The sequence below is a fragment of the Melampsora larici-populina genome (assembly GCF_000204055.1).
Source record: "Melampsora larici-populina 98AG31 unplaced genomic scaffold MELLAscaffold_69, whole genome shotgun sequence".
Lineage (NCBI taxonomy): Eukaryota > Fungi > Basidiomycota > Pucciniomycetes > Pucciniales > Melampsoraceae > Melampsora > Melampsora laricis-populina.
The window spans coordinates 260,736-285,684 of NW_006768833.1; the positions used below are offsets into that span (position 1 = coordinate 260,736).

Below are 24,949 nucleotides of genomic sequence, written 5' to 3' on the forward strand. Positions count from 1 at the left end.
TAAAGGATGACTCGAACATATCGATAGAAACCCACCTTCAGAAAAACATCTCTCAAAGTCGGTTGTAACTTGTTTATACTCATAATCAAATCATTTTTTCATCTTATTCTCCGACCTATCGACGCTTCAAACCAAGCAAATTGAAGAAATGGGGTCTCAACGTCTGAGTCTGACTTTATTAGTCGTTGCAGCTTTTACTGCGCAATCTTTTGCGTTACCTCAATTTGCTAGTCGAGTTGGTGCACTTTATTAATCGTCTTATCTAGATTGCTTACTTACTGAAGTTTAATTTGCATGTTGATTTTACTTAATTTAGATTGGAGCGCGTTCTGGTGTTGAATTTTCTAGTAACCCACACTTTGAAGCGCGAGGTATGATACCCCCCACGTGAGATCGAGATTTGTGATCTATGACTAATTTTGATTCACTTTACTAGCCACAAACGGCTTGCTTGGGGATGTGACGGCCATTATCAATGCTATTCCCAGTGAGAAGACAAATCTCTGTTACATTTAATCACTTTTAATTTCTGCTAAACCCATTTGACCTGATTTGTTTAATAGCTAGCTTCAACTTGGCACCTGTTGTCAGCGTAGGAAGAAAAGTTATCCCGGATGCTGCTCATCCATTCATGGTAAGTATCTTGACTTTTGGGTACCAGCTCAAACCGTTTAATGATCGTTTGTGTCTCTCGTTTGGAACAGCCACCTGGTCCTACTGACGTTAGAGGTAAGGCATTGGACACTACGTTATTGCTGGCCTTCAACCTCGGTAGGATTTTCTCACATTTTGGTTTGTGTTGTTTTGCAGGCGGATGTCCAGGGTTAAATTTGTTAGCCAATTACGGATATGTGAGCAATTTGATTTCTCGACTCGAAGATTTAACGACTCAGATGAATCACTTTGGCAAATAGCTTCCTAGGAACGGGATCACCGATATGACCACATTGCTGTACGCGTCCGAAGAAGGCTTAGGGTAAATTCTTTGTCTATTCTCACTATCTTCCAAAATTGAACTGATACATTCATCTCATGTTTATTAGCATGGCACCAGACTTTGCTTTGATTTTGGTGGCCTTTGCTTTAAAGACATGCGTAGATTTGACAACGTGAGTGTCGATTTTTGAATCACCGATCACTTTATTTCGCGATCGTGTATTCTGAGCGAAAATCTTTCAAATTTATTTCTACATTTCATTTAGCCTAAAGATGTCTATCGGTGACACAGATGCTAGAACCGATGGCCCGTTGACCCCTTTGTTGGGAAGAGCACCCGGATTATTCTCCCCTGCAACGCACAACGAATATGAAGGTCTGTACCGTTTTTCAAAATATAATTTTCGTTTACTTGTATACAATTCTAACATCGAGCATCCTATACGCAGTTGATGGATCTTTGGCCACGGATGACGCCTACTTTGCGGGAGGCAAAACCAATCAGTTTAATGGTTCTAGATGGGCAATCTGGTATGATCTTGCAGGCTAGTGTTTCTAAAACAAAACTTGAGTCTATAATCTCTTCTCAAATTGATTGTATCGTATTTACAGAGGATGAATATAATGGGACAATGCCTCTTGAGTGGAATGGAGATGTTAGGTTCATGGAGGTATATTCTCGTATCTGACTAGGTAGATGGAATAGAAAAATTGACTCATATGCACTTCCACAATCTTAATTTGGTATTCTGTAGTACAATCTGTGTCGCAATTTGAATCCTCAATGTCATTGGGTGAGTATTGCATTCAAAAACTTTTTTAAAATCCGTCAAACTGACTTTCTTCTGTGAATGGATTTATAGGCTGTCGTTGACCAGTAAGAGATCTCTTAGGCTTCCTTTTACGTTTCTTGGAAGTTTATTTAATTTGCATGTAATAGACTTGCGTTCTATATGGCCCAAGCTTTGGTTCCATCTATCATGCCATCGTCTGGACCGAATGGATTACCCGGACCACCATTGGCGGATTCTATCAACGAGTTCATGGGAATAGTCAAACACTCGGATGGAACTTTTACTCGTGGGAATGAACGTTTGCCTCATGGTCCAGAGGGTGTCTGGTTTAGAAGAACTGTACCCCTTACAGTAGGTCTCAAACTTATGAAGACTTGCATTCTATAAGCTTCATTGACGTCTTCTTGCTCTCCAGGGGGCCGAGTTCGCTGCTAATGGTGCTGCCACGCTGGCTCAACGTGAGTTTCACATTCATTTTTTGTGGTTTTTGGATTTCAAACTCTTTTATTGATGCTAACTGAATTCAATTTTCTATAGAGTAAGCTACTCTTTTTAAATCGCTATTCATATCATAATTTGCCTCCCTCGCTCTACACATGCTTATCAATTTGGTTACTCGCGGATCTGAACCTCGTCGTTTTGATTAACAGTCCGGTACGTCTTCTTTTTCTTCCTCGCGCGTCTTCCTCGATATGATATTGATTCACATCATCACGATAGGTCCAATTCGGTTCTAATGGTGGAACACTCGGAAATTGGAATGCTGACCCAACTCACCTGCCCAACGTGATCGCCGGTCCTGAACTCGCCTGTACATTATTGAAATCGGTGGGTATCATTTGAGATGATGGGCTTCTTCTTTACTTTGCGTGATACTAATCCTCCATTTGAATCTGGTCTTTGCAGGCTCTTGATCCCACTGGGACTAGATTTCAAGGAGTTGCTCAAACTTCACTCAACACCTTGCTTAAATTCGTTTTAGCGCCTGTCCAAAATCAATTAGGTTGTTAGAATGTAGTTGTTCTTTTGGCTCCTTGTTCAACAATAGTATTTTTGTTTATTTTTGTTTATGATTAGGTTTGTATCGATAGATTATGTAGTAGGTCCGAGTTCAGTTAGCTTTCACTTTTTCCAAACACAAAAATCCTTTGTATCGTGAAGAGCGTTCGTGTAGCAATTTCTAGTACCTTCAGCTATCTCCTTATCAAATGTAGTATTGTAGTATTTTCAAGGGAGGAGTTGTTTGTACAAAGTGAAATTATACATCCCATTTATCAATCATCAAACGCATTTGTCAGATTCAAGTAACCTGACAAGTTCACCAGGTACGCTTTATCTTACCTCTTTGATCATATTAAATTTCGAAGGTATCGTTTTGCCCTGAACAATGTCTCGAGTCAGCTTTTCAGGTGCTTCAACCCGGAGGGTCGGAGGGGAACCCCAAAGGCTGTCTACCTCGGAACTGGGTGCGTAGCAATTTTGGGAAGCCGTCTTGTCAACCTAGGAGCTATCTAGGTTCGGTTGAACCTGAAGCACCCCCTCAATCAGAGCTCGTGCGTTTTTGTCTTCAAGAAGGGACGTTTTTGAGTTTACCACCTCGATGTGCTAAGATTAATCACTTGTCACGCCTGATTATATCGTCATTCTCGTCGGATCGCGGTAGGATGTCAATCCTACAATCCCAAGGAAGACCAAAGTCTGGCTCGTGTCGAATGACCCTTGAAGCACTGCCTGCAGAATGCCTACACCACAGATGTGTTTTGCCCACCTACAGGCGGTCTTGCAAGGCCAACCGCAGACGGCCTACCTTTGCAGAGGGGCAGGCTGTCTCCAGGTGGCCCTCACGCGCGACGCCTGACAGGCGCCTGCAGGCCAGCATTTTCTTGTCGTTTTTTTGGCGAGCTGCAATTCGCCTTCCAAGTTCTGACGGTGAGCTGGCACTATTGCCCGACACAATCCGGCGGTCATTTCACTTCTCGGCCACGTTTAGCCGGTCCGAGGCAGGCGATTAGGATATGCTTTAGGCTCCCGGGCCACTCGGGGTCGGGGCCAGGCCAGGTCAGCTAATGGGCACAGCAATGGCTACGGGTAATTGATGATTTTAATTTCACACCATACAATTTCAACCCACAAGGATTCCGGACCGGATGACGTGATATCGAATAAAATATACTTGTAATGTTGAAATATGTTGTGATGTGATCTCTTAATCAAATCTTATCTTTTTTAAACAGGTAGTATTATCTTGTTTGACCAGTTGTTTGAGCCTATTCCACCTTGAATCCCCTCAATACTTGCCATGATGGCATTCTCAGCCCCTTTGCTCACCAATAAAACTCAAAGTTAGTCAGGTTGTACTACAAACACATCAAGTTATTGAGCTGGACCTTGATCAAGGTAAACAACAAGTTTGGAAGATAACCTTCCAGACTGTTCTTGACAGCCATATAGGCTTCCAGCTGGGGAGAGAAAAGCAGCTTGAGGGACAAAGGGTTCATCATATCCTAACATGATGTATTTGGTAGGTCAGCATTGCAAGGGATTTATTGATTACAATTTAACTGTCTAAAGTTTCTTGCTAGAGGCCCATTCTTTGCGTGGGGTGGGTTCAACTGGGGTGGCTGAGCTGTTCACTGGATTAGCTACAGTGTGAGCTTGTGCCTTTGCTGGTGCAATTTCAGATGCAGATGCAAGTGCAATTACCACCCTGGTGATTGTAGCCAGTTGGTCAGTCAAGGTGTCAATCTTGCCATTGACCCAGACAATCTCCATCAGGGGTTGCAACTGCGCTTTTGCTAGAGCCAGATGGTGATTATTTTCACCAAAGACCTTTGCAATTGGAAGCAGAATTAGACCTTCAACAAGAAATCAAATAAAACACAACAAAGAGTGGGGGTGGAACTGAGTAAGGGTAAGTCACCTCTGCTTGAGCCTGAGCATATTCAAGGAATTCCCCACCCAATCCACACACCAGCTTTCCATCTCTTGGAAAGTTTTCATCAAAGGCACAGGAGTGGGGAAGCAAAGTGAGTCACACCAGGATTATTTTCCAGCCTACCACCATGGTGTAGGTTGTAATCCCATGCCTAGTGCATTTGGAGAGGCAATGCTACCACACACCCCATGATTAGACCAGGAGCCACCAGCTTGCTGTGATGGCAAAAGAGAACAACCATCTTTTCTCAATGGTTTGGATGGTTGTTCCAAGTTGTGTTTGTATTTTGATTTGGAGTTTTCTGGGAATTGAATCCTGGTTCATTTTGCCCTCTAGGTGAGTCAGAAGGCCCTGTCATGCATGATTTGGAATGTTCAGGGGGGACAGTGTCAGTGTAACAATACTATATCAATATGCAGGAGCACCTGTAGTATCCATAATCCCAAAGTGGTTATTGAAACCTTGAATCAAGCCTCCTGGAGAGGCCAATTGAAGGCCATTTCCGTGCCCTTGAGATGCTTGGTGATTGAATTGACCCCCTGGAAATGGAGGAAATGCACCAAAATGAATGTCACAGACATGGGGAGGGTGTCTTTGACTTACAAAAATTGAATGATGCATACATGTTCATGTTGATCCTGGCAGGTACAAATGTTGGGGAGAGCAAGCACAAATTTTTATTGGTCTGGTGGAATGATGGGCATTGTGATATCCAATGTGAAGCTTGCCCAACGGTTTGACAGCAGAATAAAACATTGCTGTCAAAACTAAAGTTCCAAATCTTTAGAAAGCCAGTTTTCAACAAAAAAACAATGAGCCCAAGCAGAACTTGTAGCCAAACGTTGCTGAACCGCAAGCATGAGCCTAAACAAAACAAATTTTACCTTGGTTTTTCTATAGAGTTGCAAGTTGGTAATTGATTTCAACCCCATTGTCTCACTAATGAGTGATGTAATGGTTACGTTTGCCAGTTCTCAGTAATTCAGACCCCAACAAAAGTCCTCAAGTTAGGCCAATGAAGGAAGAGTCTGCCAAGTCAACACTTAAATTACATTTGGACAATGGCACTGTGAGGGCGGCTGAACAAAACTTTGGCAAGGAACCTCTCATGGGAACAATGTGGACAAAAAGATTCTTGATACCAATGATGGGTTAGGCAATTGCTACCAACTGCTCCATAAAGTGGATGGACCATGATCTCATTGAGGTTATGTTCTATGTAGATTTCAGTGTGGATGGGGGCTTTCATTATTTTGACTCTTCAAAAGCTGATGGCAAACACAACTTTGAAATATTACCTACAATTTCCCATTTGGAAGAACAAGAAATTGAGAATGTGCTTCTGATCCTTCTTGTCAATGGAGTCAATCATTTCAAGCTGTTATTATTTGTGGATTATGTGAACAGAGAACTCTTGCGTGTATGGGGGATATCATATGTACCTAGGGCTTGGATTGTGGTTCATGTGGTATTGGTTTATCAATTCCATGTACACAAAGGAGCATGATCCTTTTTTTGATTAGTTTCAGGTTTTTAACATGCAATTCAATCACAATGTTGATTGCTCTATCTTGTATAATGATATCAGTTATAATCATATCAGTTGATATGATCAACTCCTTTCTTGGTATTGTAAGTTGTGTAATCAGCACAGCTCATTGAACATTATTGTGGATCCATTGTTTCTATGCACACAATGTAAGTAAGAAAGTGTCCGGAAAAGCTGATGATAATGATACATGTTGATCATTATTGTTTGGCTCAGCATATGTAGCTAGGGAATGCCAATGCAAAGAATTACTGCATGACCACTATCAGTTTAGTTATTTTGATTGTTGTACACTATATGGTATGTTGAGGCTAAATCATCATCATATATTTATAATCATAACTGGGTCTCAAGTGTAGCCATTTGCCATCATTTTGCCCACTTCTCAATAGTAATATTCCTCCTGTGTAGAATTCTTGCCTTTCTTTGCAGGACATGGTTCTACTTTCCAATGTTTGAGTCATTTGTGTATGCCCTTGTTCCATTTTTTGGCTGAGACGGCAGCCTTTTGAAGCTCTGAAAGCTGGAAATGAAGGTTGCTAGAGTAATCTGATGTAGCATTAACAATGGAAGAGTTTGTCTTAACATGTATTAAACGCCAGGGGACAATTTTTGAAACTTGCCACTCAATCATTTTGTGAGCATTCTTGGCCAAAGTGCAATGGGAATAATGGCAGTTATGTTAATGTTTAGCACACACAACAGTGGCTCTCAAACCTGGCCTAGTTTCAAAAAACCCAGTCGACCCAGTGGAATTTTTGGCTGGGAGCTGTCAACAAATGTCAACTTAATACACAAAGTTACTGCCAAAAAGTGAACCGCGTTAACTGGGTTTCTGAAACACAGGTCAGGTTTGAGAGCCACTAACACCGTGTCCAGGTAGTGTTCGCTCGTCGACGAGCGCGCACGACTTCCCTTTCTGCCTCAAAGGGAGTTGGTGTGCGCTCGTCGACTAGCAAAGCCTACACAGACACGGTGTAACATCCTGGGTATGCATTTCAATGGCAGTCTCATCATCAGAAACATCCAAAAGAATCAGTTGGAGAAACTCTCAACAACAGGAATGCCTTTGACAAGATTAATAAACTATGAGTTTCACAACAACAAGTTGACAAAGCTTGATGAAGCAATGATAAGAAGGCAAACCTAAGATTTGATAAGAAAATTTTTCAAAATTATCTCCCCAGAAATTCAAATAAGAAGGATCAAAATTATCTACCAATCAATACACCTTTGACAAAAATAATACACTATGAGTCTCATGATAGCAAGTTGACAAAGATCAATGAGAGATGAATAAGAAGGCAAACCTAAGGTTTGAAAAGATAAAGTTTAAGAGAGAAATTATAGCACAAGAATAAAAGAAAGTAACACAAATTAAAGTAAACATAAATAGTTAGTGACTCAAATAATGAAATTGAAGAAGAAAAACAAAGAGACATTACCTTTAGAATCATTTCCCCAGATGGTGGGGAAAAATCCCAAAGGGGACAGAAAGAGAGACTACATATAACAAGCAACAAAATGAAAAATATGTCGAGAACAACCCCCTTTCATACCAATCCAAATGCCATTCCAATCAATATCTAAATTTCAGGTAAGCTAAAGCACTTGCACCTCTTAGTTTGTCTTCATTTGCCATTTTAATCAAAATCACATTTATCCTTTGCTTGCTTGCTTGCTTCTCCTTTGACAACATTCAATAATACACCTTGCTACAACATGAAATCAAATAATTTAACAGTGAAAGTCTTGACCCAAATTACTTGTACTCTAACAACATTATCTGGAGTTTTGTGGTGGATAAACTTACTTTGACATTGTTGATTACAATTGTTTCCATTAATTTGACTTCCTGTGTGTCATAGAATTTGTTGATTTGACCCTTTGGACATATTTTGATAATCAGATGGGTGTGGAAAGCAGATACCCCATCTAGCTTCCAGATAGATGGTACTTGGCCAATTGTGCGAGGGGAGTTCACCTGCAAGTTAAGGGAAGATGTTGAAGATGTTGGGTTACAAATAATAAATCAATAACAAATTAAAAATTGATATGACAAACCAGAACAAAGTTGTGTTTTCATGCCTTGTGTTACAGTTTCAATCTCTTACACCACACCAAATGACACCCTTTCCCAGGGGTATAGAAAAGTAGCTTGAGAAGAATTTTGAGCATATACATATTCAAATATATTTTACATGGGTATAAAAAGATTGTTATCTGCCGGTATAGAACAGCATAGTTTGTATGGACATAGAGGAGTTTATCTTTATGGGTATTGAAAAGTACTCTACCCATATTTTTCTATGTGCACACTAATTTTCTATACCCCTGGGAAAATATGTCATTTGGTGTAGTGTTGGGAGTATATACATAGTTGAACAAACTGAGATAATATCATGAGACAATGTTGTGAGATCTGAGTAGCGCAGGAAGCCCGCCAGGTCTCTTTATGATATTTTCTCAAGTGTGAAATTGTGTAATTGCACGTTACACTATCCAAACAAGTTCAGAGTAGGCAGACTATTGTAGTCTATTCAGCTGAAGAAATTATTGTCTTTGATATTTACGTTTTTGATGAGAGGGAATCCGGATTGCTTGGCCCTGGGCGATCCTCGGGTCAGCTCGTCGGGTGCTTCACCCCGTAGTGGAAATCGACACTTGCCCAATGCCTATCTCGGATCATAGGATCGGGCGAAATTTTGATGCTGAGGGAAGATGAGAGAAGGCCCTTGGTTCACTTGTCACACCTTATCGTAATCCTCGCTATCCGCCGCAAGAATTCCTATTCCAACAGGAAGGCCGAAAGCTTGCTCATCTCGAATGACCCTTGAGGCACTGTCTGCAAGGATTGCCAGAAGCACAAAATCCCAGTGGATGGCAAACCCTTCGCACAGGATCTCGGCGAACTTGAAAGGCTCTCTTCAGGAAAAGCAATTTCACCCATCATCTCAAACACAAGTTTGGGCACAGCGAAATTCCAATATATCAGGGTTAAAGTACCTCGTGCTTGAACGCTCACAGCGAGCCTCGCAGAGAAGAAGTACATCCTTCAGGGTGTTGAGCAGAATGCGCTTGAGCCTGCTTGAGCTCCACTCAAGTGACCATTTCATTAATCAGACACCGCATATAGGGTCAGACGGCCCACATAAAAATGGGTCTTGTTCTGCCAAGTTCCATACTTGGAACCATTTCGATCGATGTTTCGGGCACGTTCACCATTCTTATCAGAATGTGCATTCTGTAAATTTCAAATTGCAAAGATGAACCGTACTCCACCAAACCAACACTTTAAATTTTGCATGTAAATTCTCACTTAGTCTTAGGTGAACGTGCTCTTCCTCTTGTTTGCTGAAATCCGAACGGCGCCCAACTTCAGCTTCCACACGCGTCGGGCAAGAATTAAAAGGACACACATCATCATAATGCGCTTTAAATCTCTTCACTCGGAACCAAATACTTTGAACTCACAGAGTGCCGGTCGACCTGAGCTTACCGGACCCCAGCTCTTCGTAGCTTGACTCTCAGCTGGCATTCAAGGGGCTTTCGACTGGTGAAAACAGCATTGTAACGTTGCAGATCGATCTGGACCTGGAAGCCCGATTCTATAAACGTAAACACTCAGGATTTATCACAGTACCAACATTAGCTTCAAAAAGACGACCTTCAGTATATCATTCAAGAGCCTTGTTTAGAAAAATTGGGATTCTTGACATATTTACAACTTTGTGACCTCATCGTCTTCTGCCTCCTTTCGCACAAACTCTACCAACACATTACATTTGAAACGCAAAAATGAGGACTGAAATGTCAAGATTGATTGTATTGGTCATCAGCACTTTCACTATGCATATCGCTGCTTTACCGCAATTTGCTAGTCAAGTTAGTCAAATTCCTTTAGCGTCTTCTTCAATTTTTTAGTACTTTCTGATATCAAATGATTCTTCTTCAAGATCCGCCCACGTTCCGGTGTTCCATTGCCCAGTGTTTTGCGCTTTGAATCCCGAGGTACGGAAAAAAGATTCAGAGAATGTATCGATTTTAGCTAATTGCGATATTTTTGGCTAGCCTCGATTAAGTTGCCTATAAATTCAACCGCGATCTTGAATGCTATTCCCAGTGAGAAGAAAAATCTCTATCATAGCTGATGACCTTTTGTTACCTGATACTAAATCCTACTTGACCTCATTTTGTATATAAGCCAGTTTCAACTTGGCGCCTGCTATAAGTGTGGGAAGAAAAATCATTCCAGATGCGGCTCATCCATTTATTGTACGTATTTCGACTACTCGACCCACGGTTTGACCGCCCCTAATGACTTTTGTTTGACTTTGGGAACTAGGCACCCGGACCTACTGATGTTCGAGGTAAGTGATTCCTTTGTCCACCACTCCTAACCTGTAAGCTTTGCTGACTTCTGCCACGCCTGTTTTGTGTATTTCTGTGTTTCTCAGGCGGATGCCCAGGACTCAATTTGTTAGCCAATTATGGATTTGTAAGTGATGCGATGTATATACTCTATAGTTTCGAATGTAAAATCTAATGGCTATGATGAGACACTTTGATCAATAGCTCCCTAGAAACGGGATTACCGATATGACTACATTATTATACGCAGCGGAAGAAGGTTTCGGGTAATTGATTTATATGAGCTGATCATTTCTCAAAGATTAAAGATTGGGTATTGATCATGTTTTTCATTAGCTTCTCGACAGACTTGGCTTCAATCTTGGTAGCCTTTGCTTTGAAAACATGCGTAGATTTGACGACGTAAGCATCGATTCTTTGAAGATTTTATCATATGGCTTTGATTATGCGTTCTAAGCGAGAATTTTATTATATTTCCTTGCTCGAGTGATTTAGTCTGAAAATGTCTATTGGTGACACGGATGCCAGGACCGATGGTCCTTTGACGTTTTTGTTAGGAAGGGCACCAGGATTATTCTCACCTACGACTCACAATGAATATGAAAGTTTGTAAAGTTCCTGTGGATATCTTTTTCTATCACTTGTATACATATCTGATAGTAAGTCTGGTATAGTTGACGGATCTCTAGCAACGGACGATGCCTACTTCGCGGGGGGGCAAACAGATCAATTCAATGGCTCGAGATGGAGAACCTGGTATCAACTAGCAGGTCAGAGTTGTTTTACAATCAAGAGTATCAAGATTGATCTCCAGGCTCATCTAATCGTTTTCAGATACCAAGTATAACGGGACCATGCCCGTTGGTTGGAACGGAGATGTCAGGTTTATGCAGGTGCATTCTCGTCTCTGACTGGCTGAATATGATGGTACCCAAGGGTTGATTCCATGTTTGCGATTTGACATCATCAAGTACAATTTGTGTCGAAACTCAAATCCTCAGTGCCATTGGGTAAGTATCACATCATAAAATATGTTTGAACGGTTAACAAAATGGATCCCTTTGAATCGCTCCATAGGCTGTAGTAGACCAGTAAGAGATTTCTTAGGTGTCAAATTTTGCTTGCGAAAACTTACTGGAGTTGCATTTATCAGGATTGCGTTCTATATCGCCCAATGCTTGGTTCCGACTATCATGCCGTCAGCTGGAGCGGACGGACTGCCCGGACCAGCATTGTCAGATTCCATCAATCAGTTCATGGGGATAGTGAAACAGTCCGATGGGACTTTTACTCGTGGGCATTCGCATTTCCCTCCCGGTCCAGAGGGCGTTTGGTATAGACGAACGATACCACTCACTGTAGGTTTCAACCCTCTGAACGATATCATAGATACCTAATTGAAGTCATTTTGTTTTCCAGACGGCCGAGCTCGCTGTAGCTGGTGCTCTCTCGTTGACATCTCGTGAGTTTCAAGTTCAATTTTTATCTTACTCAAATTTCCTCTTTCGTTTATCTTGACTGAATCCAATTCTCTTCAGAGTAAGCCATGTTCTCTTCTTCACCGGTATCCATCTTTATACCTCCCTCGGTACCCGCATTCTCTTCTCTTGTACACACATTCATGCCTTCTTATGATCACAAATTCAAATATCCTCGCTCCAACAACCAGTTTGGTAAGTCTCTCTATGTTTCCTTCCAGGCTCATTTGCGTCACTTGAAATTAATCTACTAAATCATGTCGATAGCCTGAATTTGGCTCTAATGATGGAACACTCGGGAATTGGAATGCTGACCCAACTCAACTGCCAAACGTGATCGCGGGACCAAATCTAGCCTGTTTTTTATTGGACTCGGTCAGTAGGATTTTACGTGCTTCAGTCCTTTTTTGATGTATATCCCGAGTTCCGAACTCATCCCATTCTTTGTTCATTTTCTAGGCTCTTGATCCCAGTGGAACCAGATTTCAAGGAGTTGCTCAAACTTCTCTCAATACATTGCTCCAATTTCTTCTCACGCCTGTCAAGAGTCAACTATCGTGTAGTTGATCGTTTGACGACTGTTTTTATCAAATCCATTTCTCTCATTTCTCATTTGCGTAAGGTTTGTATCGATAGGTTACATATTTAGTGGTCCTGATTGTTAGTTTTTTCTTTTGAATTCAAGAAGATTCTTCGTGATAAGTTGAGGATGTTCTTCGAAGTTCAAGTAAAATTTCGGCATCTACCTTTCTCTTATCCAATTGTGATGTAGTCTTTGGAATCTCAAGGGAGAATCCCAAAACATGGAATAAGATACTTTCCCATCACGAGGAGCGATTCAGTGATTCAATGTACTCGACTCCGCCAGCTGACTTGTTCATGGATTCCAGTTTAAAAGATAAAATTTTCGCGCTGTATCATCAGGATGATAGGCTATGATAGGCCACTCTTACACCACCCAAATTATCATGTTCTAAGTTGACAAGGGAAATGATGGGTATGGATTTAGAGATGCGAGGGCTTAAGGCGTAGATCGTTTGTTGTTCTACGCATATTCAAAGCTCTTACGTAAACCACATCAAGCGCAATCCACTTCCATGATTATGTAGTGGTGAAAGTGGCGGTGAAAGTTGCATATGACTATTGCGATTTGCTGTGATGGTGCGTCCGCTGACTGAGCCCGCTGCGCTGCCATGCTGTCGACTCCTCCCATTCTCCTATCTCCACTCCAAACTGGACATGAAAATATCTTCGAGAGGTAAACATAAAGCTCGCCACAGAGCTGCAGCCTTGCAAATCAATAAGCACTATGCCATGAACCTACATCGATTACTAGAGTCAACTTGGAGCTATTTTTGGCTTTTAAATCTTGGAGTGAAAACCATTCGACCGTCATTATTGCGAGCCCACTGTGCAGCGCGCTGTCGACTGCGCCCATTCACAGATGTCAACCTTTAACTCCATGCTGGTTCAAGACATTTGTGAGAGGTGAATTCAAAGTTGAAAGGATCGTTGCAAGTGTGACTCTGGAAGCACGATTTTATACACGTAAAAACTCCGACTCGAGCACTAGGTCCAGCATGAGCATTTAAAAGGCCAACTTAAACATTTCATTAGACTTGTTCAAATATAAAAAAGAAATTTGAAGTCCAAGATTTGAAGCAAAGAATTTGGAAGTATGTTATTGCATACAGCCCGTAGAGACGGGTGTATGAGATTAAGAAGCGACAGCAAGCAAGCCAATTTCTATTCGACTTGAAATTTTTAGGGGGTCTCTCAAAGTTGGATTTGAAGTTTTGGAGTTAAAAGATTTGGAACTCTCTTGCTAGTGACATCGCTCATTTCAGCCTGTCACACATTAATACAGCCTAATACAGCATGAGAGTAGCGCGAGGGTAGGGGTATGACCCGGCCCTGGACCCGTCCGGCCGAGTCTGCCCGAGGGGTTTCCAAGTCATCACGGTGCTCGGCCCGGTGCCCTAGCCCTAACTTGAGGATAGAGCCAAAAGGCCCTGTTCCAGGGCCACTCGGGGCCGGGGCCGCCGTAAAATTCACCGCCAAAGAAAGGGTGAAAGGGTTGTTGAGGCATCTTCTACCCCTTGGGCCCTTTGTCGTACCCTCGCACCCTTTCACACCCCCTTGTTATCGATTTTCATCCACCCCAATGTCACGACGAAGCCTTCGTCGTGAGGTCACTGATCCGCAACCAACCACCAATCCACAAACCAACAACATGTCCACCACCTCCAGTACCACTTCTAACTCCATTGCACCATCTGACTCGGTCTCGGCAGTGGCTAGTGCCGTCGAATCCGAACATACTGCCACCAACCGTACCTCTTGGGTGTGGCAGTATTTTGCGACTGTTACGTTCAGGGACGGCACCACCTCAAATGTCTGCCGTGCCAACAAAGGTCGTGTTGACAAGGTTCCAGACTTGGAAGCGCCTGTTGTTGTGTGTCAAGAGCCGATTGCCATCGATAAGACTGGAAGTACGAGATCAATGAGCCGCCACCTCTTGCGTGCTCATGGCATTGCTGCTCCGATTGACACCTCCCAACAAACCCTCACAGTGTTTTCTGCAAATGGAAAAACTAGTAGTGTAAGTCGTTCTGCTATTTTTTCATCTCTTTATTCATCTTTTCTAATATCTTTCTTTTTTTTATTCATCTTTTCTAACATCTTTCTTTTTTTTATTTTCAAGATGGGATCTCTCAATAGGCGAAACCTCACAAATGCAGTCATTCGCCTAATTGTCAATCAAGAACTCCCAGTAGCTCTTGTTGATGCCCCATCCTTCCGCAAACTTTTATCTTGGATCAACCCAGCTGTTGCCCCTATCTTATCGAAACAAACCGCCATCACCGACGGTATCATTTCTCAATTCCGACTTGCTCGTAACCGTCTCACTGCCATCTTTGCTTCGTTGGACTATATCAGCATCACTTGTGATGCTTGGACTTCACCTAGTAGCATACCGATGCTTGGAATTACGGCACACTGGATGACCGACAACTTTTTGATGCAATCGGTGGTTTTAGCTTTGAAGGAAATCAATGGAGCCCATACTGGTAAAAACATGGCGTCTCTCATCAAGCACACATTAGATCAATTCAGTATCACCGAGAAACTTCACTGCATTACTGCTGATAATGCTTCAAACAATCAAACCATGGGTCGAGAACTTCAACTGCTCATACCTCATTTCAATGCCGAGAAGAACCTCCATGGCTGTGTCGCCCATGTTATCAATTTAGTCGCCAAAGCCGGAATCTCGATTTTCGACAGCAAGACTCCTCCTGATCCTCTCAGTGCTTTAGATCCTCAACTACCTCAAGATAATGATATTCCCAATGGTACTAATTCTTTGATTGAACCTACTCCGCATCTCGAAGTCCACTCAATCTTAACTCGAATTCGCGGCTTCCATAAAAAAGTCCGATTGAGCACCCAGCTCAAACAGGCTCTGGACCAGTGCATTGCCACTTCCTCACAGCCTCGAAAGGTCGGACTGATTCATGAGGTTTCAACTCGATGGTCTTCAACTTTTTATTCTCTCGAGAGATTCTTTGAACTCAAGAAGGTCCTTCAGTATTATTGCAATATCAACGATAGTTTAGAACCTTTCACCCTAACCGAAGACGAATGGATCTTGGTTGGCAACTTAGTCAAGTTTCTCCGACCTCTTGCGATCGTGATCAAGGAGATTGAAGCTGAAAAGTATCCCACTTTCTCACTAGCAATGCCTGACTATCAATGGCTCATTGAAAAACTCGAAAAAGTAAGTTTTCTTGCCATATTAACTCGTTGATATTTACACTAGTTCTAACCCATCTTTTTACCAAACATAGGCATGGGCCGCATCTGAGTGTACCAACTTGAAGGCAGCAATTCATCCTATGGTCAAGAAATTAGTCCGATATTCATCATTAGCTTTGAAGAAGCCTGTTTACATATGTTCCCCAATTCTCGACCCTCGCCGAAAGCTCAACGCTGTGACTGCTTTTACTTTGGAAGAACTTGGATTCGACAAAGATCAACTCATAGAATACTTTACCGAGCAAGCTCGCAAATTCAAACCCCCTCAAGATCTTGATATTGAAATCGTCGAATCAGACCCTGTGCTCGAAGATGACGATGATAGACCACACCACTTTATCAAACGACGCAAATGTATTCAACTTGAAGACGAAGTGAGGGAGTACCTTCTTGCCCCTCTTGTGGATGAACGTACCGATGTATTAACCTTCTGGAAAACAAATCACACAAACTGGCCAATTCTCTCTCGGATGGCTATGGTCATGCTTGCTATTCCTGCTTCAGGTGGCCCTTCAGAAAGAATTTTTTCAGCTGGAGCAAGGGTGATGTCTGATAAACGATCACAGATGACCAATCAGAACTTTGAAGCTCAGATTTGTCTCAAGTCGTGGGGGATGATTCTTTCCATGTAGTTTGGCTTGTCTTTTTTTTACTCTAAAGTTATTTAATTTGTTTCTCTACACTCGTTAACAGTCTTATACTTGTTTATCATTTCTTTACGCTCTTTTGTTTCCTTTTTACAATGTTTTTTTTTGTTTTTGTATCGGTCTATTTTGCTCAATTAACTTGGTTTGTGCCCTTCAACCCCCTCACAAACAGCTGGCCCGCCCCGGGCCTAAAGGTAGGCCCGACCCAGTGCCTGCCCGCTAGCTATCTGAGGCACCTCGGGCCGAGGCCGGCTTTGGCCCGGCCCCAGGGCCGGACCCGAAATTGCGTTGCCGGGTCATACCCCTACGCGAGGGAGGTGGTAGATATACTGTGACATGCTTGGATAGGAAAGATACGGTTTAAAAAGGTTCAAATCCCAAACTTCAAATCCAACTTTGAGAGACCCCCCAAAAATTTCAAGTCAAATAGAAATTGGCTCGCTTCGTACATCTCATACCCTTCATGTACAGACTGTAGCAATAACATAGTTCCAAATTGTTTGCTTCAAATTATGGACTTCAAATTTCTTTTTTATATTTGAACAAGTCTATTGTTGGAAAACGTTGAGTCCTTGGCAAATTTACACATTTGCTACATTATTAGTATCTCCTTCCGCTATTTTCTACGTACACCGACAAAGGAAAAATGAGGACTGAGTTGTTAAGATCGGTTGTCACAGTTATCAGCGCTTTCGCTACACACGTAGTTGCTTTTCCGCAATTTGCTAGTCAAGTTAGTCAAGTTTACTCAGCGCGTTGATCGCTTCTTAGAGAATATCAACTGAGATGGAGTTATTCTCAATCTAGATTCGCGCGCGCTCTGGTGTTCAATTTCCTAGCGCTTCACATTTTGAAGCCCGAGGTACGCAAACGAAGTTTCCGAGAATACATAGAGTTGAGCTGATGTTGATGTACCTTGTTAGCCACGGACGGCTTGATTCAGGATGTAACGTCGGCGATTATCAATCCCAGTGAGAAGACAGATTTACATTGAAATCCCTTGTTATCTGACACTTCCATTTCAATCATCAATACGTTAGGTTTTCATTTTTCATCTTTTTCTTTTGTCATTTCGTAAGTGTTTTCATTTTTATTCTTTTTGTTCTCTACTTAAGTATTATTCTTGTATTGGGATCTTTTAGCTTATTACTACAACTATTTCTCCTAACACACTGAAAAATTCCTATACTGGTTACTAAACTACTTGCTATGTTTACTTAGGTTTTCTAAGTCTCATAGCGTGTGTGGGGGGGGGGCCTATGGCCTGCTGGTCTCGTAACCGTATGGGCTCTCTGCGTGGTAAGGTGCAGGGGTGGGTGGGAGGAAAAAGAAAAAGTTTCAAGATGAAAACCTTGATTACCTTCTAGTTGGGTTTTGTTTCTGGTTATGTTTGTTGAGGTTGTTTAAGATGAGGTTACAGATTTTTTCCGAGGGAATTTCAAATCTGTAATTTTCTCTTCTACGTGTTCGCCTTCAGCTAGTTCGGTACCGGGTCTACCATGGTCCGTTTATCTCTCATTCTATGGAACTGTACAGGTGCCGTCGTTCCTTTGGGCACCTGTACCATTCCATTTCAATCATCAATACGTTAGGTTTTCATTTTTCATCTTTTTCTTTTGTCATTTCGTACAGCCATTCCGATATTGCTTGTCGCTCTGTTTTGAAAAAGAAAAAGTTGAAACCTAAGTTTTTACTTGATAAAACTTCAAACTCAGCTGTAATTCAAGGCAATTTCAGGTTTTAACCGGTTAAAACTTAGGTTTCAAGCTCACAAACTTTTTCTTTTCAAAAGGGTGCGACAACCAATATCGGAATGGCTGTAAGTGTTTTCATTTTTATTCTTTTTGTTCTCTACTTAAGTATTATTCTTGTATTGGGATCTTTTAGCTTATTACTACAACTATTTCTCCTAACACACTGAAAAATTCCTATACTGGTTACTAAACTACTTGCTATGTTTACTTAGGTTTTCTAAGTCTCATAGCGTGTGTGGGGGGGGGCCTATGGCCTGCTGGTCTCGTAACCGTATGGGCTCTCTGCTACCTGTTCTCGGGACTTAACGTCCGGAGCCTGCGGAGAGCCCCATTCGGTATGGCCCGAGATAGCTATTGGTTGCACTGTCTGTCGATCTATTTCCATTCTCCCCCGAATACCTATGTATCTCACGAGTCATTCAATTCAAATTCAACTTACTCTACGTCTTAGTTTTCCTTCGCTCAATCATCAGTCAGTTTGCTCAATCATCGGTCTTCTCATTACAACTACTCTCTAATCGGTCATCGTACATAACTCTCATTTCGTTAACAACTTCAGTTCTCAGGATATTACCTCGACACGTTCAACCGTTTACTTTCTCCTCGTCTTCAATCCATTTCTTTCTTTTCTATCTTTCCCTCATCTTTCTTTAACTCCGTCTTCATTTCTTTCCATATATACGTAGCGTCTTTTACATCGTCTTCCGAGTACTTCCTTAGATATAGCTGGTAAGCTTTCGATTTCCACCTCCCTAATCTCATTATATCTTCTAGTGGTTGTGCATTGTTCCACTTAAACGTCGCTCCTCCAACTCTAAAGGAGTGACCAGATAGCTGATTTTTCCCGTCATACTTTTTCCATACCTTCCGGTAGATACTCATTGCTACCAATTTCGTTAGAACCTCAAGTTTTCCTTTTGTATAGTATGAGAACGCTGGGAGGTGTATCAAAGGGGTTGTTGATTCATCCAACAGTCTCTTCATTGCTGCCCATGGACAGAGGAGCGAGGGTATTCTGTCCAATTGGATCCATTGTACTTCTCCCGGTTGGGCCGTCTTCGCTTGATATAGAGCTATCTTCATGTAAGTGTTGCCACTATCTGGTAAGATGTCTTTAAATGCTATTAATCTCTTCATTTTATCATCTGACACTAATTCACCCAGTCTAGCCATTCCCCAAAACGCCACCAACGCTACAGTCAACGCTATCCTCTCTCTTTGGTCGCCTATTGATAATTCAGTTGCTAGTTCCGCCAAATGCCTCAATTGAACGGGTTGCTTCACTTTCATTTGACTGGCGTTTCTTTCTTTCTCTCTCGCGTCCGCTATGCTTGACGCCTTCAACAACAGCTTCACCGTCTTGTCGTTTTCAGTTGGGAATGGCAAATTGTGGAATAGATGCCACGATCGAATGCCGGTTATGTATTTCGTCAGTGTTTTGGCTGAGATCTTATGTTCTTCCTTCATTTCCTCTAGTTTCCCGTCTTCTTCCAAGTCCATATGACATTGTCTTCCCGCCCAAACCACAAACTGCCACAACCGGTCTTCGTCTAAAGGTAAGAGTTGTTTCCGTTGGATGTTCATTGCTTCTCCAAACCGTTCCAACTTCGCCATTGCAGTACTATAATTTTCTGACGTTGCCTTTGTCCAACTCCCACTTAATAACCTGACTTTTACTTTATCGTTTCTCCAATCGAAGTTCCTAAACACACATCCGTAAACATAAGCGTTCGTCAGTTTTTAGGTCTTTCTTATTTCCTTGTTTTCCCAATTCGGTTGCTGCCTTTTTTTTTTTTTTTCCACTTACCCTTCTACATCTTTTAAGAAATATTGAATTTTCTTCTGATTAATCACCATGATTGTGTCAGTTCCTCTCTAATACTTCTCTCAAATCGTTAGGTATGGTGATTATGATTTCTGACCGTTCTTCGCCTTCTTCTCGTATGCCTCTAGATAAATTGTCGGCTTTATTTTCTCCGGATGATACCCTCTTAGCGACGATGTTGCACTCCAACCTCCTCAATTCGCGTTGAATGTACTTCCACTCTTCGTTTACCAGTCGGTTTCTCGATTTATGTTTCTTTATCACTGCTTCTGTAGTGGTATTGTCGGTATAAACGATGAAGGATCTGCCTTTGGTTGGTAGCAGTCGTTCCAGTACCAGAAGGCCTAATCAGACAGCCACAGTTTCTATCCAAGCTATGTCGCGGGCTTTGCTTCCTTGTGACAGTCCTTGTGTTTTCCAGTTTTCGAGGAGCTTTGTTCGACTCCACCTTTTGCCAATTCGGATTCCGATTCCAAATCCAGTACTTGCGTCTCCTACCCACTGAACTTCTGTTGGTTCTACATCTGGTTTCAGCTGCAGCGCTTTAAATTCTTGTAAGTTCATTTTCCATTCCCGTAATTCATCCTTCACTCCTTCTGGTAACATTCTCTTAGCATTAACGTTGAACCACTCTTTATTGAATTTATATATATTCCATAGGTAGCATTTCAATTGTGGGAGTATATATGTCATATGGCTTAATTGGCCTACCATTTTTTCTATCTCTTTCTTTGAACAGCCATTTTCTCTTCCCAGTAAGTCGTTTAATTTATCTATTCTCTCTTGCTTTTTCTCCTCCGGTAATCTAACGGTTTTTGTTGTTCCATTCCAAATAAAACCTAGGTATTTTTGTTCTTCCAACCAGTCTTCAAATTTTTCAGTATTGGATTGTACTCCCATCGCTTTACTAACTTGAATAACATCTGCCATGTTTGTCGTGTCTTCCAGCTTTTTGACGAATAAATTATCGTCCACCCACCTGAATACCCTTTCTACTTTGAATAGTTTCATTATAATATCCTTCCATGCATCCGCCATCCAACCAAAAGTACCACACCCAGCTACTCCGCCAAAGGGTATTCGTGTGTCTATCCATATATTACCGTGAAAGTCTTTTATGGTTAGGTATTTCCATTGGGATTGATGTGTGGGTCCTTGCCTGTAAGCTTTCAACCAATCTACTATTGCTAGTAATAATTTGACTTCCATGTTGTTCTTGAAGTATTCTGCTACTTCATTAAAATCATCCCAGGTTGTCGCAAAGTCATTCTTATCGACAAAGGAATTAACGGACGGAATCAGGTCATCATCGGAATTGTATTGTAAGTCTTTTATAAATTCACTGGCACCGTCAGATTTCTTCCTTTCTCTTGCTTCTTCTTCGTCTGATTCATCATCAGAACTTTCTACCTCCTTCTTCTTATATCAAATTTGATGTCTCTCTCTAGGGTACGACAAGTCATTAATCATCCTCAAAGACCCGTCGTTATTCGTAACGCTCCCCATTGGATTGGATCGAAAGAAACCCCATCTTTCAGAAACTGCTTCGTGAGTAAATGGACCGTATATCCTTCCCAGCTTCCTTTCTTTATACAGGTTCTTCATGATCTTGTCCTGTACTAATTTGGCTGATTTATGATTTTCAGGCGTGAACCATTTCCTCTCTCCTAAAGTATGTTGAGGTATACCTTGGTTAAATCCATTGTTGATTCCTAACCAGACTTTGTTCCATTTTTCTTCCAGACCGCAGTCTTTTAGTAACAATCTCCATTCCTCTTTATGCATCTCACACTTTACTTCCACCGGCCACATATTTTCAGCTGTCGGATCTTTAAGCTCATATTCATCATCTCTTCCACTCTGGTCTTCAGTACGGGCGGCAAATTCGGCAAATTCATCTCTCATTGTGATATCTCGGTCATGATTCAAAACAACATTCAAGCTAAATTTCACGCAAACACAACGGTCGTATAGATAAAGCAATGCTTACATCAGTTACGTTCACAAAACAATTTGTTCAATTTTAATGAAAAAGGCACAAAGAGAGAATCAAAAAATAAAAACCAAAGACATCAAGGAGAAAAAGAAAAAAAAATATTGTAAAGGCCAGTTCTTTAATCTCCTCATCCGTGTTTCACACAATCTATTTTTCTAACACATCCTCTTTTTTTTTTTTTTTTTTTTTTTTTTTTTGGGGAAATACTTGATAACATCTCATTCGATTCAACTTACTTTGATCCTGATGCTGCAGGTGGACCACTCGGTTTGTTTTGACTATTGCTCCGTACTGCCATGTTTTTATTGAAGCTCCCATAACCTATCACAGGTCTCTCATTATTTTGATTTGAAAAACTTCCACCCTGGTTTGCAAAGTTTCCGTTTTGGTTCATGAAACCTCCTCTACCGCTTCCGTTTCCGTTGAAGTTATTAAAGTGATTTCCTCTTCCTCCTGCGTAATTTCCTCTTTCTCCGTGATAATTATGGTAAGGGTGATTATTCATGTTACGATGTTGGTTATTGAAATTTGAATTAGCAAAATAGTTTTGATTATTTGACATATGTTGGTTATTTTGTCTATTTCTTTGATAGTTTGGATCGAAGAAGTTTCCTTTATAGCCACCTCTTACGTTTCTCATTGCACCACTCAAAGTTCCAACTGACTGATTACTTGAATTCTGGTTCCAAACGTTTCTAGTACGCCCAGTTATAATTTCTGCTTGCGCATCTATCATCGCTCCAGCCGAGTCCCAAGGAGCAGTTGCTGAGTAAACCAAGCCATCTGTTGGACACACGTTTTGCATAGGTCCTCCTAAGACGTAAGGGTTGTCATCATAATCATAGTCACCGAAGTTTTTCGAGTCTTTCTCGGCTTGATCAGCTAACTTCTTGTTCAGCGTTCCTACGTCAGCCATTGAACCGCATTCTAATCGGTTTTCCCATACATTCCTTCTATGAGTTATGTCATAACGCATTGCTGGTGGCCACTTCCCGTAGCAATCGATTTGGATTTGGAGTACATTGTTCCGGTGTGCGATTAGTCTAGGTGCTATTGGTGAGTTCTTTTGTCCATCTAATATATCATATTTCATCTCGTGATATTTCACCATTAAGTTGTATCTTATTGACCATTCAGCAAATGTTAATCTATACTCGTTTAAGACCGGTGAACCAATATATGGGATAACGTCTGAGCTACAGCTAGTCGGTTTGGCACGCCTCGATCTCATGAAATTTGCGTCTTTCAACAACCACTTCGGACAAAAGATAGAAACTGGGACATGCATCGTCTTATTTATCATCAATTCATGCCAGTAGGCGGATAAGGCGGTCATATTGTGAGCTGTTTCTTCTCCTATCTTCATCACCGTATTAACATCTTTCTTCTTTCCTTGCTCCTTGGGGGTCTCAGATTTCGATGTCGGAACTTCGTCGTTAACTGCACTAAAATCTAAGTCGTGTAACTCGATTTCCCACTGGTCTGTATCATATTTAATACACCACTTTTCATATTCTTGATTTAACAGATTAAATTGTATCAAATTACTATTCAATGCAGCTAATCTCAAATTATCTACCCATTTTCTGTGCGTTAATTGTAAGAAAGATGAATTATCGGACGTCTGGTTCACTCTTCCTATACATTTCCAACAACGATCACGTATAAGAACCTATTGTCAGTATCATTCTTTTTAAATCTTTTCCTCTTTTTTTTTTTTTTTTTTCTGTGTTGAGTCAATCTACTTGAGATTTCCTTGTCCAGTTTTAGATTCATCTTTGTTGGGTCAATCTGCAGTGCAGATTTCCTTGTTCAGATATATTCATATTATCTTTGTTGGGTCAATCAGATACTGATTTCCTTGTTCAGATATTATAGCAGTTTCCATTCTCAATGCTCTGATGGATAAATTGTGGTCTTGACTTTTATCATACGAAATGGACTTTGGAAAAAAAGGGAATTTGAAAAAGGAGAAAGAAGGAAAGATAGAAAGGTGATAAAGAAAAATAGAAAGGGTGATAAAAGGGGCTGATCTCGCCGCATACTAACCTAGTCCTGTCATGGTTCCTTGTACGTTGTGGTGATCAATTTATGGGATCAATTAAAAAATTCACAATTACCAGTTTACCAGTTTATCAGCAGGATTCAGCAGGAAAGAAAATCAAAATGGAGGTTTTTGATCAATTGAAGCTCTTGTAGGCTTATGTATTGGTCATTAGGTCAACATTACATCATTTTATTTCACATTATATATTAAGATCATTATAGTTTACTTACAAATTTATTACAAAAAGAAAGAAAGAAAAAAAACATAAGAAAAATTCGAAATTATAGGTATAAAGGGTGGAAAATGGTTTTTAGGTTAGTAAAAATAAAGTTATGGGTATTATGAGGTTAGAATATGAAAGAACAACATTATATGATACTATGACAATTTTAATCTTCAAGGTTGATAAGTAGTAACAGAAGTTATTAGGAATAAAGCACTTTTTCGAAGTTGGTAAACAAGAGGTACACGTGTAGTTTGGTTGTGTAATAGTGGTAGTGATGGAATTTAAGGTTGCCAAGAGGATTTTCCGGGATTTTTAAGGCTATAGATGATGATGTAATATTACATGAGCAAGAAAGGCTTAGTAGTAGCTGTGAAAAGTGAAGAAAATGGGTGAAATTCGTGGAAAATGGAGGTTTTCAGCTAATTACATATGTCAAATGACGTCAGAATAGGATGGTAGATGGCTCATTCAGCGCAGAAGAGTGGATTACCATAATTGACCAATCTTTAAAATCATTTAGTAACAAGAGGTGGTATGAAAAAAAGGTCTTAAGGGCAAATAAAGAATTGGTG

The 24,949-nt window shown here is 41.0% G+C and overlaps 4 protein-coding genes across 4 annotated transcripts; 2 read left to right on the forward strand and 2 right to left on the reverse strand.

Moving 5' to 3' along the window:
• Positions 1-148: 148 nt before the first annotated feature.
• MELLADRAFT_112688 (uncharacterized protein) lies at positions 149-2,741 on the forward strand (the record flags this gene model as incomplete). Its single annotated transcript, XM_007417204.1, has 18 exons — positions 149-235; positions 317-371; positions 437-487; positions 564-634; positions 705-729; positions 811-851; positions 915-976; positions 1,044-1,109; positions 1,203-1,312; positions 1,549-1,607; positions 1,692-1,730; positions 1,800-1,813; positions 1,877-2,081; positions 2,146-2,188; position 2,268; positions 2,381-2,384; positions 2,451-2,558; positions 2,637-2,741. 18 exons carry the CDS (start codon positions 149-151, stop codon positions 2,739-2,741), a joined length of 1,146 nt encoding a protein of 381 aa, XP_007417266.1.
• A 1,554-nt stretch (positions 2,742-4,295) lies between these two features.
• On the reverse strand, positions 4,296-5,296 carry MELLADRAFT_68572 (uncharacterized protein; the record flags this gene model as incomplete). Its single annotated transcript, XM_007417156.1, has 5 exons — positions 4,296-4,585; positions 4,789-4,816; positions 4,851-4,966; positions 5,091-5,204; positions 5,269-5,296. The coding sequence occupies 5 exons, from the start codon at positions 5,294-5,296 to the stop codon at positions 4,296-4,298; spliced, it is 576 nt and encodes a 191-aa protein (XP_007417218.1).
• A 4,716-nt stretch (positions 5,297-10,012) lies between these two features.
• Positions 10,013-12,400, forward strand: MELLADRAFT_94316 (uncharacterized protein; the record flags this gene model as incomplete). Its single annotated transcript, XM_007417186.1, has 16 exons — positions 10,013-10,099; positions 10,171-10,225; positions 10,286-10,336; positions 10,419-10,489; positions 10,560-10,584; positions 10,672-10,712; positions 10,790-10,851; positions 10,922-10,987; positions 11,081-11,190; positions 11,275-11,355; positions 11,522-11,595; positions 11,663-11,676; positions 11,739-11,943; positions 12,005-12,047; positions 12,255-12,258; positions 12,331-12,400. 16 exons carry the CDS (start codon positions 10,013-10,015, stop codon positions 12,398-12,400), a joined length of 1,059 nt encoding a protein of 352 aa, XP_007417248.1.
• Positions 12,401-22,336: 9,936 nt separating this feature from the next.
• MELLADRAFT_112691 (uncharacterized protein) lies at positions 22,337-23,880 on the reverse strand (the record flags this gene model as incomplete). Its single annotated transcript, XM_007417218.1, has 3 exons — positions 22,337-22,783; positions 23,546-23,742; positions 23,850-23,880. 3 exons carry the CDS (start codon positions 23,878-23,880, stop codon positions 22,337-22,339), a joined length of 675 nt encoding a protein of 224 aa, XP_007417280.1.
• Between the last annotated feature and the right edge of the window lie 1,069 nt (positions 23,881-24,949).